The following is a 12,559-nucleotide window of genomic DNA, read 5'->3' as shown; positions in this document are numbered from 1 at the left end:
GCGGAGCCGAGCGGAGCCTAGCGGCCGGGGCTGGGCGCGACCCGGGCCAGCGTAGGCGCAGGAGCGGGCGGAGCCGATCGTGGGCTATGCTGAGGCTGACGGCCGCCGGGGCCCGAGCCATCGTGGACATGTCGTACGCCCGTCACTTCCTGGACTTCCAGGGCTCCGCCATCCCCCGAGCCATGCAGAAGCTGGTGGTGACCCGGCTGAGCCCTAACTTCCGCGAGGCCGTCACCCTGCGCCGGGACTGCCCAGTGCCGCTCCCCGGGGACGGAGACCTCCTCGTCCGGAATCGGTGAGCCCGGCGCGCGACCCCGTCCCGGTCCCCGGCCCGCGCAGCTAGGCTCCCGACTGTCCCGGGTCGCCCGCCTGCCCACACTGCGGCGCGCGTTTGGGCGTACAGTCTGACTTTGCGAGATCCTGGGAAGTTGAACCCGCCGCCATCTGGCGAAGGCGAATGTAATGTGACTTGCTGGTGTGAAAACCCGATGCCACCAAAACGTCCTCTTTATCCGGGGGTTATTTTAATTTGGGATTCCTCCCTCCCCCAGCCGTCCCTCCTCCCCCTCCTGCTCCCTAAATAAAAACGACGGGACCCAGAAAGGGAGGCTCCCCACCCGGCCCACCCGCGCGCACCCACGGTTCCTGCGTTGCCATAATTTTTAGTGGAGCAGCAACAGCCTGGACACACACTGCGACGTTTAGGTAAACGTGCTCTGGAGGAAGGGGGCCCTTGTTCGGTTTGCTTTTTTCTCCATCTCATACTGGCGGAGCCTGTCCTTGGGTGTGTTGGTGTTCACCTAGTCTGCGTGTTGTCACTACCATTTCTCCGCGCTCTGTCCCCTGAGTGCAAAGCGGGGGCGTGCACCAGGCAAGCTGGGCCAACGTTGGGCGGGGGCATGGCTGCATTTTCCTGAATGCATTGCAGACCTTCGGGTGGCACACTGGTTGTTGCCAGACCTGATCGTTCTACCTGATGCTCCCCACCTTAATGGTTTTCCACATCACTAATCTTTAGTAAGTGGTTAAGCAGAAGTGTGAGACCTCACTGTGCTAAGTCCAGGCCATGCCACACTGAGGTCTGCTGGGTGCGTCCTCGCGCTGCCCGCCGGACAGTCAGGAGGGATTCTCTCCCCGGTGCCCTCTCACCTGCTGGCTTCCATTCAAAGGTCTCAGCTCGGTGTGTTGAAAGCTGGGTAAAATTACGGAAGGGAGGAGTTCTGATTGTGCCCAAGCTGTAAACTATCAGAAAGTAGTTTTGTCCCCTGAAAGTCTAAATGACGAAACTCATCTACCCAAGGGTGCAAAGATTATTAGCTCCACCAGTCCAGTTTAAAGATTCCTGTCAACTTTCCAAACAAGACTGTAGGAATGGAAAAGGCTGGTTTTGAAACTTTTGGAAACCTGTTGGAATCTTCGCGTTTGAGGGTGTGTGGGATCGAGAGGAGCGGAGTGCGTGGGTGTAGAGTGCCCTAGAGGTTGGTGCGTATGTGTCCTTCACATGCTTGCTGTAGCCGCTCCTGGCGCAGGGGAGTGCCTCATTATGTGATGAAATGATCAGCCTTGGAGGCTAAAAATTTGAGTCCTGCCAACCTAAAATGGGCTTGAGCTTGTGTTCATGTGGAACACCCAGGGCACATCAGTGATTTGTTACAAGTTGAGGTGAAAATAGACTGAAAGCCTTTCCAAGCAAACTTCGTGGGAGATTAAAAAAAAAAAAAAGTTGCATGCGGGCTTTCATTTTCTTTTATTGTTGTGATTTATATAGTGTTGACTGTAAACACCAATAAACACACACAACTGCTTACATAAAATCCCTCGTTGAAACAGGTGTGAAACGTGGAGGGGGTGCCACAAGGGGGACAGGCTGGGAGAAGGTGTCAAGTGGGAGAAGCGCAAGCAAAGTCTAGGTGGGACTTCCCGTGCCGTGTGTGTGCAGATTACTCTGCTTTGCTGGGACTTCCCGTGCTGTGTGTGTGCAGATTACTCTGCTTTGCTGGTCTGGGGGCCTCTCACCCTCGAGTTGATTTAACTCTTGGACGTCTTCCACACCCCTCTATCTCCCTCAAAGCTTCTCCTTTCCCCTTGGCCCGCAGCACTCCTGGATGCCCAGGGTCATCTTAGTTGGTCGGAATTGGATGCTCCTTTGGATTGCAGTAGACTTCCATTTTGGAAAATTCAGCTATTCGTGTTGTTTTAAAAATCCACGGCTCTATTTTGCTTCCGTGTCTGCCAAGAATCCCTTTGATACAAGTGCTTTACAGGAACAACTTGACTTCCAACTTCTACCTTGAATCCACAACTGGGGGGCAAATGAAGCCACTTTGTGAGTTGAAAACAGGCGAACCTTGCCTCTCTATTGCTGTTTTGTAACAGTCTCCACTCAACTGAAGGCTGATCTTTTATTCTTATGAACACTGTCGGTGTTCTTCCCGGTTTCATTTTATTTTTAAGAAGCAGAGTCTAATAATTAACCGCAAGTAGGTTCTTCATTTGAATCCAGGGCCAATGGCCTCCTAAGTAGTGCTAACTACATTACATTTTAATTCAGCGGCTCCTCGTTTTTATCATAACAAAATTTCCCCTGGAATAAGTGGGCTAAGCCCAAACACATTTCTTTGGAAGGGTGTTTTCTGTCCGGTGAACTGTTTCCACACCTCCTCCCAGTTAGCAAAATACAATGTTTCATTCACAAGGAGGGGCAGTATATGCAAGCTAGACGTGGATTTAGAGCAGTTAAGTTTATAACCAAGGAAAAGTGTGTGGAGGGGTGCACAGGACCCCTCTTGAGTCAGTAATTGATGTCCCTTTATCAGCCATCACCTTACTGCATCCACAGCTGGGACAACTTCAGTTTCCCCCTCTGCTCAGCCCTCTGAAAAGAAAAAGAGACAGATAGTGCTGGTCAAGTCCGTTTTTTTGTGTGTGTTATTTTTGTCCTTTTTGTGAGAATGACAGATTGTTTTCGTTTCCAAATATTCCTAACGATTTTCTGCTCAAGTGTAAGATAACGCAAAGAGTTTGTAGGAATGGCGGTGAGCAGTGGGGGAGGGGAAGGCATCGAGATAAACGGTTTGTTGCTCACGGGAGGGTAAGATATTTCTGCTCACTCTCCAAGCCGAGATTCTCCATACCCCCCCCCAACTTTTCCTTCTTCTCTTTCTGGTTTTTTATTTGTCTGTTTTTCAAAGAAAGTCTGTTTTGGACGACTGTGTCTCCCAGTTTTCAAGGCTTTTCCTGTGTTCCAAGTTTTCCTTTTCGGTGTTTGTTCAAAGGAAAGCAACACCCCCACACACACCCGCTTTTACAGTAAACGTAGAAGGCACTCACCACTTTGTAGTATAAATATCCAAGTAGCAAGTGGCTTTAAAAGGGTATATTTGGGAAATGCCTGCTGTGGTCCCATTAAATTTTCGTGGGGTGCCTGGACTTTGGCTTTCACAGTGTATCCTCTCGGGTTGCCAGGGTCTTGCAGTCATTCCTGGCACACATTTTCAAGTACAGGGAGGGTCTCCAAGTGTGCCAGCGCATCTTTACTGATATTTTTTTTGTCGTTTGTTTTGTTTTTCTGTGGCTCGCCTTCCCTTCTTCCTTCTTTAACCCAGTCCTTCTTTCCCTTTGAGCCCGCTACCCTTGAACTGGTTTCTTGGGGAGGGGAAGGCACACACAGCTTCTAATAAAGAAATAAAGCCCAGGTAAGGAGCAAGGTGCGTCCAAGGTAGTGGCGGGTCTCCACCAGCGCGGTAGGGACGCAGTGCCAGAACTAGGTACCAGGTAGAGACAGGGATCCGTGCACCATGGACCAAGGGGCGCTGCAGAGGGTACGGGGACCAGAAGGCAGGCTATAGGGAATAGTTGGAATTGCTCCCCGACGAGGAGGATAGATTAGAAGAGGGGCAGGGTTGAGGGCGATGGCAACTGGAGATGCATGCATGTCAAGGTCATGAGCTGGCGAGTTTTGCTCTGCATGTCCGTAGGGCCAGGACCCCCAGCAGCCAGATGTGTCTGGCTCTGGGACATGGGGTCATTGATGTCACTCCCGGGTGGTGGCGATGGAAAGATCACGGTTCCCAGCAGAGAACCACCCCGGAGCGCCCCAGTGTGGTGCTGCCCTGCTTTCTGGGCCGACGCCTCAGGGCAGATGCCAGCGGGAAGAGGCTCTCGGGCCTGCGGGTCAGTGCCACCACAACAGTGCTTGCTGGTGCTGATGGCCATAGTGACCGCTGTGGTGTTTCCAGCTCAAGCCCCTACTGGCCATCAGCAACCAGTCCAGCTCAGCTGAGCCACAGTATTACCCCCTCCAAACTTGGCCTCAGCTGCCTCCTCTGACAGTGTGCCCTGCTAGCTCTCTTCCAGCAAAAAGGCAACTTCCCCTGCGCAGGAGGGACTTTGTAGGATCCACAGGATCCTACCCACCCCACCCACTGGGCCGCAGTACTAGTGGGCCCTAGCTTCTCCTCGGGGGCTGGGGTGGGGGGTAGGGGGAAGCAGCCCTTGTGGACCTTGAGATGCCAAATGAGGACAACCTGGAGAGGAACGGGAAGGGTTAACTCTTAAGTAGGGAGAGGGAGGACTAGCAGTTGGTCCCTGTTTGCCTGCATTAAGAATCACTTCCACCCTGGCGGCCTTCTCTCCTGGAGTTAGCTTTTCCAGTGAATGAAGGGTGGTGAGGTGCCCTGCAGCCTGGCTCTAGTGGGAAGTCTAGAAGGTCAGGGCTGGAGAACTGTGTACATTTAAAGGGAAAACGATTCGATGCAGATTTCCAGCTCCTTTTCCAAAAAAAAAAAAAAAGGAAAAGAAAAAGAATATTGGCATTTTGGTCTGGAAGAAAAATGAACCACACTGATTTTCCCCACTTTTCATTATTGGACCTTATCTGTGAGTACAGAAAGCAGAATTTACTGTTGTAGGAGCCATGGTAAGTTGATTTCTGAGAGCAACTTGGTGGAAGAAACTGTTTCCAGCTCTCTTATTTCCATAATCTGGAAAGGTCTTTCTGTATGGCAGGATACTTGTGAGGGACCCTTAAAAGTCCAGGGCATTGTCTAGAGGTAATAGTAAAAGTGTGCCCCTGCACAGGACAGTTTGGGTTCATAAATTAAAAGTGAATTCAGTTTTCTCCTGCCATCTTTTCACTTTCTTATGGGAGGAAATGGCAATTTTGGGGTCCTTCTGTGTTAGAGTTCTTGACATTCTTAGAAGAGGTTACCACTACCCCATGGAGATATTTTTGTTATGAGGTATACTGGGTACAAAGAAAAGCTGGTAAAATACTGGCCTCACAGTTAATGTGAGCCTGGATTCCAAAACGAAACCAGTCATCTGCTATTAATCAGGCCGTGTCTCTGCTTCTTGTTGAGGAAAATACAGTGAGGGCTTGCTTCCCTTTTCATCTGCAAAGGCTGTAAAATGCCGAATGCTGCATAAAAACCATTCCCTCCAGTTTTGGTTCAATTAATCAAAATGTGTATGTTCATGCTGGGCATAGTTACATCAGAGAGAAAACCTGCTTCGGCGTTTCAAACAACCAGGGCAGTGACATGTCGCATGGGCGACCTTGCATGTCCATCAATCTTTAATAATATCATTGTCATTACTGTTATTATCTGAAGTGTTAAATTGTTGCCAGAATCAATACAAGTGTGCTTCTTCGGGTGTATTTTATCCCACTGTTGTTTTTAACATCTCTGTCAAGAGACCAATTAATTTCCAGCTTAGAGTACTAGTGAACTTTGTGGCTGGTGAGGGCTTCCTGGCTTTTCTTCCTCCTCCTCCTCCTCCTCCTCCTCCTCCTCCTCCTCCTCCTCCTTCCTTCCTTCCTTCCTTCCTTCCTTCCTCTTGAAAGAGGACAGAGTAAGTGGTACAGGAAATAAAAATACATCACCTGCTGATTACAGTAATAGGAAATTATTCCTAAACTACAAAAGAATAAAATATTCCCAAACTCCGGGTAATACATGTTAAAATTCTTTTTTTCAGCTAAACATCAACAATTACTCTCCTGAATTCTGTCAGGTCCCAAAGCCCTTTCACACTCACTGGGTTTGAAAGGCCTATTTCCCCCTACGCTGAATATGAAGGCCCCTCACAAAGGAAGAGTCTTGATGCCTCTGTCTGTTTTCTTCTAGATTCGTTGGTATTAACGCATCTGACATCAACTACTCTGCTGGCCGCTATGACCCATCCGTGAAGCCCCCCTTTGACATAGGTTTTGAAGGGATTGGTGAGGTGGTGGCCTTAGGCCTCTCTGCTAGTGCTAGGTACACGGTGGGCCAGGCTGTGGCTTATGTGGCTCCAGGTTCCTTTGCTGAGTATACAGTGGTGCCTGCTAACATTGCCATTCCCCTGCCTTCAGTGAAACCTGAGTATCTCACTCTGCTAGTTAGTGGCACCACTGCCTACATCAGCCTGAAAGAGCTCGGAGGGCTGTCAGAAGGGAAGAAAGTTTTGGTGACAGCAGCCGCTGGGGGAACAGGCCAGTTTGCTGTGCAACTTTCAAAAATAGCCAAGTGCCATGTCATTGGAACCTGCTCTTCGGACAAAAAGTTAGCTTTTCTGAAATCCATTGGGTGTGATCGCCCCATCAACTACAAAGCAGAGGCCGTGCATGCAGTCCTGAAGCAAGAATACCCTGACGGTGTCGATGTAGTCTACGAGTCTGTTGGGGGAGCCATGTTTGACCTGGCTTTGGATGCCTTAGCCACCAAAGGGCGTTTGATAATAATTGGGTTTATCTCTGGCTACCAAAGCCCTGCAGGTCTTTCACCTATAAAAGCAGGAGCTCTGCCGGCCAAGCTCCTGAAGAAGTCTGCCAGTCTCCAGGGGTTCTTTCTGAACCACTACTTCTCCAAGTACCAGGCTGCCATGGAACACTTGCTAGAGCTATATGCTCATGGGGAACTGGTTTGTGAGGTGGACCTGGGGCACCTGGCTCCAGAGGGAAGGTTCATTGGCCTGGACTCCATATTCCGGGCTGTTGACTATATGTACACTGGGAAAAATACTGGAAAACTTGTGGTTGAATTACCTCACTGTGTCAGCAGTAAGCTATGACAACAGAACAATGACACAAACCAAAGGAGAAAGAAAAGGAATTCTCCATGTCTTAGAATGAACAAAATGTATCTTGAAACAAAAGTATAGTGTTAATGAATTCTGCTCCCCCCGTCTCCTTGGGGGTAAAAATAATGTGCCTCAATAAAAGTTCTCTCTATAGCTAAGAGGTAAAAACGTTTACATTCAATTCTTTAGTCATGGACAGTCTCATTCCAGATTTTATTGTTCCAAGGAAGTAAATTAATTCCTGATGTGAGACCTGATCGAGTCAGTATGTCCCCAGCTTGATGAGATTTTTTTTTAAATCAGTCTTCAAATAGCTCACCAAGGCTCCTTTGCTTTGGAAACAGCTGCTCCTAAGTACTTCACAGGTGAGCAAGTAGTGTGGCTCGGCCTGGCATTCTCATGGTCCATATGCTTAGCAAGGACGTTTGGGAGAGAAGTCTCCAGATTCTGGTAAGTTATTGGAAAAGTGAATCAGCAAACACGCATGTCTTAATGACATATATGCTCTTCGGTGGCATGAATTCACATCCTGGTAAGGTTGACTGGTGAAGAGCGTGTTTGTGTCCCAAGAAGAAATGAATATTGGAAACTGTGGGTTTTGGAGGGTAAAGCTATGGTTTGGGGGATTTTGTGAAAGCTGCTGTGTGCAGAGGAAGGGAGAACTGCCTCCTCAGGAGGCTCATGGCCAAGTGCAGTAACAGGGACCACAGCAGGGGCTCACTCGAGCACCTGAAAGGTTAAAAGCAGCTCACTTCCTGTCCCCAAGGAGCAAAAGTCTCATAGTTCCAAACACGGTAGGCACCCAAGTCTTCTAAAATCAACCATTTGCTTCTCCTCAAAGGGGTGGTGTGGAAGGCTTGATCTCGGTGACAGGAATGGAATGGCAGTCTGGTATCCTGTGTTCCCATTTTGCCTGCTCTAGTGCATTCTGTCCATCAGCCTACATGCCGGCTTCTCTTCAAACTACACCGGAGCTGACCTGCTTGCCCTTCACCTTCGGTGTCCAAGGGCTGCCTGCCACTTTTGTCACAGAATCAAAACCCCACGGTGGGTGCCTTTCTAATTGAAGGTGAAGCCTGTCAGATTATTTTCCAGTCTTGGGTTTCAGTACATCAAATGTGCTCAATAAATGGGGATGCAATTAAGAGTACTCTTGTGAAAAGTTGGGGCCAGATTTAATTCTTTCCCTGCATCTGAGGAGCAGAGAGATCCTGTTTCTGAGTAGCTGTTTAGTATCTATTTTACAAGATTTACTCATTTCCAGGTACCTAATGTAGCTGCTAGCATGCATGCACAACAATACAATTTATATGGTAAATGGAACCAAATAATGGCTTCACTGAATGTTATGGCCGCACTGAAGGGAAATGTCACGGTAAATAGCTGCCAAATTATGGATCATGCCGATGTGTCACAACTGCACTAAAGACAAATAGCACTGGAGGCTATTGCCACTGTGACGCTTTTGAGTTATGAAGAAGGGTAGCAGCCTGACGCGAGGCTCTTTGTGTCCTCGTCATAGCAAAGGGCTGCTGGTGCAGGGGACAAGGAAGGCTCGTCCAATGTGGTTCGCAGTTGCTAATCTGTCCCTTTCAGACATAGCCACTGTAGCAGGAGAGGCTGTGCTGGCTCTTCTGTATACAAACATAACAAACGGGGAGGGAGGGCAGGTTTTATGAATGTTCGTATGCTCAGGAAATGACTGGTAATGGAAAAATGTTGTAATAAAATAATCTAATCAAAGACTATTATTAAATTTAACGTAGTATGTGTCTGAAAGGCTCGGTTGCTTCCTATGCAGATAGATGTGTGAAATCTCGGTGATAATGCACTCTCCCTCTGAAAAGGCTTCGGGACGGAGGACATTACCAACTAAATTGCCTCTTCTAAACTGAAGTGAGTCCCGGTTTCCTTCATTTTAATGGGAGGGTAATAAAGATGAAAGACCAACATTTTATCTGATGGATCCCTTAAGCTACAGAATAAAAATGTATTATGTTTTGAGGGAATATACTAAATTCGGCTACGTAAAAGTAAAATTCAAACACCCAGGTTTAAAATAAAACAGCATTAAAAAAAAAAAAGAAAGAAAGAAAAAGAAACCTCATGTCTTTCTGTCCCCAAATAGAGAAACTATGGTACTTGCTGTTTTCATTTATTCTTAGAAAACAAGCATGAATGATTCTGCCTATTCCAATAATCCCAAAATATGTTTTAAAAGTTTTTTTTTTATTCTTGTGAAAAGGGATTTTTAAAATTAGGGTTATAAATGAATATTAGTTTGGTCCCCTCGGGTTGTTCTTAAGGCCCAGTCACTAATGGGAGGTGAAGCGATATGAGGGTCTATACTCTATGGTGTCCCATATCACAAAAAGTGCATTCATAATTCAGATCCATTGTCAGCCTTGCTCTAGGGAAGGGACAAGGGCAGGGCATCAGTGTGGGATAAATGATTTCTCAGTCCTCAGTGTGGCCTTCTCACATCATTCATTCACCAGGAAGGTAGGCCTCAGTGTTAGGTCAGGACTTCTGAAAAGTCAAACTGTTTCAAATGCACAAATGCACAATGTAATTCCTGGCCCTTTTCACAATAACTACAGATGCTGATTGATTTCAACACACGCACACACACACACACACACACGCACACGCACACGCACACGCACACACACACACACACAAATCCAGGAACTGGTTTGCAAAGGAAGATTGGTTCTATGTGCTGCTATGTCTGACTGCACCAGGATGGAGTTTATCAGGAATAGAATGGAGCCCCTGTAGATGGCCATTAGTATTTGCTTCAGTATTTCTCTACTGCTAGTGTGTGAGAAGTAGCTGCAGCTTATTACAGTGAAACCCTGCACTGTGTGTGGAGGAGAGCCACAGCTAATGAGGCCGTAATGTCCCAGTGCCATGAAAACCTTCTTTCTGTGTCCCTACCACAAGATGCTGGAAACTTGACAGATGATATCACTTAAGACACTGCCTGCCTTAGGGACCTGTTTCTTGGCTTCCTGTTTTGGGCTTTTATTTGGGTAACATTTATAATGGCCACCTGACTTGTACCTGTAATGTCTTAACCCCTTGTGGAACTCACAGGCTGCATAAATTTACCAGTCAAGGTCCCCTTTAAAACGAGGCTTTGTGCAAAGGCCAGAGACTTTACTTGATTACTTTACCACATGTTCCCATGGAGTAAATACCATATTTCAGATCCTATAAAGTCAGACCAGCAACATGCAGCTTCCAGAATAAATTTGATAAGACCTAGGACTGTCCACTTGCAACTTTAATTTCCTGAGCTCTACAGATTTTATGGGGCTGCTCACATGCAAAATGGCCTGATTTGATGAACTTATACTTACTCATCTATACTTCTTAAAAAATTTTGTTATTTATAATAGTTATGTAAATATAGTCATGCAAACTTAGTTTTTCAGGTTGGGGTTTGTTTTATTTGAGGACATTTTGTTCTGTTTTGGTTTTTATTTGGACAGCATCTGCAACCACAATGTCTTAGAACCCAGTATTTGAGATCACAGAACAGAAGCCAAAGTGCATAGCTTGATTTTCAATAACACAACACTGCTGTAAGCTTGAAATTCTGGGCTTTTTCCTAGCCTTTTAACACCACACTATTTCAACTCAGAAGGAGACTGTTCACTGTGAGAACCTTAACTACTGTTACCGTGAGCAATCTAGAAGAGGTTGCTCCCACCCAAGCCCTAGAAAAACATAACACACAACACAAAACAATGTCTTGCCAGTATGTCATTTCAAGAAGTTCTTGTAGCAAAGAGCTGATATGAAAAAAAAAAAAAGTCAAGTACAGTGTATATCTTGATTGTGTAAGCCTGTAGCTTCTGTTTAACTCTTCACTGGGACCCAGCAGCCAGTGACGCATGTCTGGCAATAGTGTTAAGCAATGTTTACTTGGATATGCTAGCTTTGCCCTTTGTAGACTTTCCCTTCTGTGCAGGCCCCCATCCCAGGAGGTTGGGATGAATGGAGGAAACATATCATGGGTCCCGCAAGCAGTAGGGTAAGTGCTGTACAGAGGACGGTTTAGGGAAAAACCAATATGTTCTTCATGTGTGCTGAGAAGCCCTGAGCCAGAAGTTTGGAGATCTGAATAGCCCCCCAAAGGAAGCGCCTCCCTCAAAGTATCTTTCTGCCAACACAAAATTAAAATAATAATTAGAACATACCCTGCTGTTGGGTGGCAGCATCCAGTACAAAAGACAGACCTGTGCTAAGGGCTCAGAAAACAGTCTGGTGACACTGCTGAAGTGGCAGGCACCCTCTAAACACAGCAGTCAGGGTCCGAGTGATTCCTATTAGCAGTTCCTGTGGTCACTGGAAGTGACGCAGGATGTCCCACTCACTTGACAGCACTTGACCTAAGACCATATGCGCCAACCCCCAGCATTCCTTGCAGGCTCACAGGTGCCACTTCCAGCAGAAACACAGATCTGGAAAGTGTGTCTTTCCCTAGCTTTAAAAAACTAAGACCAAATGTTACTTGGTAACACTAGAGTTTGAAGAGTAATCTAGCGCTACCCATTTCTCAAATGTAAAGCTGGGCCTAGGAGGAATGGGCACTTTGTCCAGTCAACATCAGAGAGTCCCTAGACTCAAAAGATAGAACTCAGGTGGATCCCCTCCCAGACTGCACAGTCCCCTTTGCCAGGGGCCAGGGTCCTTCAGCATATGTTTCAGAACCATGGCTGGACTTTGAGAGGAACCTTCAAATGAATGGGAGTATGGCAAACCCAGGGAAGGTATCATGTTTAGACTTCGGTAGATTTGGGGCTCTAGCAATTTGGTTTACCATCTAAACCTACTAGGGCTGGAGTAATAGCTCAGTGGGCAAAGGACCTGCCTTGCAAGCATGAAGACCTGAGTTTGATCTATAGAACTTTTGTAAGAAGCCAGGCATGGCGGTGTAAAATTGTAATCCTAGCACCGAGGAAACAGACATTGGAGGATCTTGGGGACTAGCTGGCAAACCAGCCTAGCCTAATCAGTAAATCCTAGGTCACGGTAAGAGACCCTGTCTCAAAACACAAGGAGGAGAGTTCTTGAGGAATGAAACCTGAGGTTAACCTCTGACCTCCACAGGCATAATACACACACACACACACACACACACACACACACACACACACACACACTTATATACAAACATACTCTCAAAATCACACACAAATTAAAATAACAAATATCACACACTATTTAGTTTTTACTATTAAAAGGTCAACATGTCCTTAAATACCAGAATTACCAGCACTGTGTACTTTTTACTGGATAGAATGAGTTTGATGCTCATTTTTGCCTATCAGAAACATCATAACTGGCCGCCAGAATATTGGCTGTTGTAGCAAAATGTCTAAAATTTGAATTTGCTATTCTAACTGAAATCCAATATTTCACCTTACAAGTTCAGCCCATGAGGAAGGGCATATTCCCCCACTGGTATCAGCAGTTGCCTGAAGGT

At 46.8% G+C, this 12,559-nt stretch overlaps 1 protein-coding gene across 1 annotated transcript; it reads left to right on the top strand.

Annotated features, from left to right (window-relative positions):
- Zadh2 (zinc binding alcohol dehydrogenase domain containing 2) lies at positions 1 to 8,823 on the top strand. Its single transcript, XM_027403714.2, has 2 exons — positions 1 to 295; positions 6,129 to 8,823. Exons 1-2 carry the CDS (start codon positions 87 to 89, stop codon positions 7,051 to 7,053), a joined length of 1,134 nt encoding a protein of 377 aa, XP_027259515.1. The 5' UTR covers positions 1 to 86; the 3' UTR covers positions 7,054 to 8,823.
- The last annotated feature ends 3,736 nt before the right edge of the window (positions 8,824 to 12,559 follow it).

Source organism: Cricetulus griseus, chromosome 2, assembly GCF_003668045.3.
Source record: "Cricetulus griseus strain 17A/GY chromosome 2, alternate assembly CriGri-PICRH-1.0, whole genome shotgun sequence".
Classification (NCBI taxonomy): Eukaryota; Metazoa; Chordata; class Mammalia; order Rodentia; family Cricetidae; genus Cricetulus; species Cricetulus griseus.
The sequence above is the reverse complement of the archived record's forward strand: the minus strand, read 5'-3'. Positions and strand labels throughout refer to the sequence as shown.

Bases quoted from the DNA above. Each gene is read 5' to 3' on its own strand.
- Zadh2 (XM_027403714.2), top strand. From the start codon at position 87: ATGCTGAGGCTGACGGCCGCCGGGGCCCGAGCCATCGTGGACATGTCG. The intron at 296-6,128 runs GTGAGCCCGGCG...GTTTTCTTCTAG, and splicing joins GACCTCCTCGTCCGGAATCG to ATTCGTTGGTATTAACGCAT.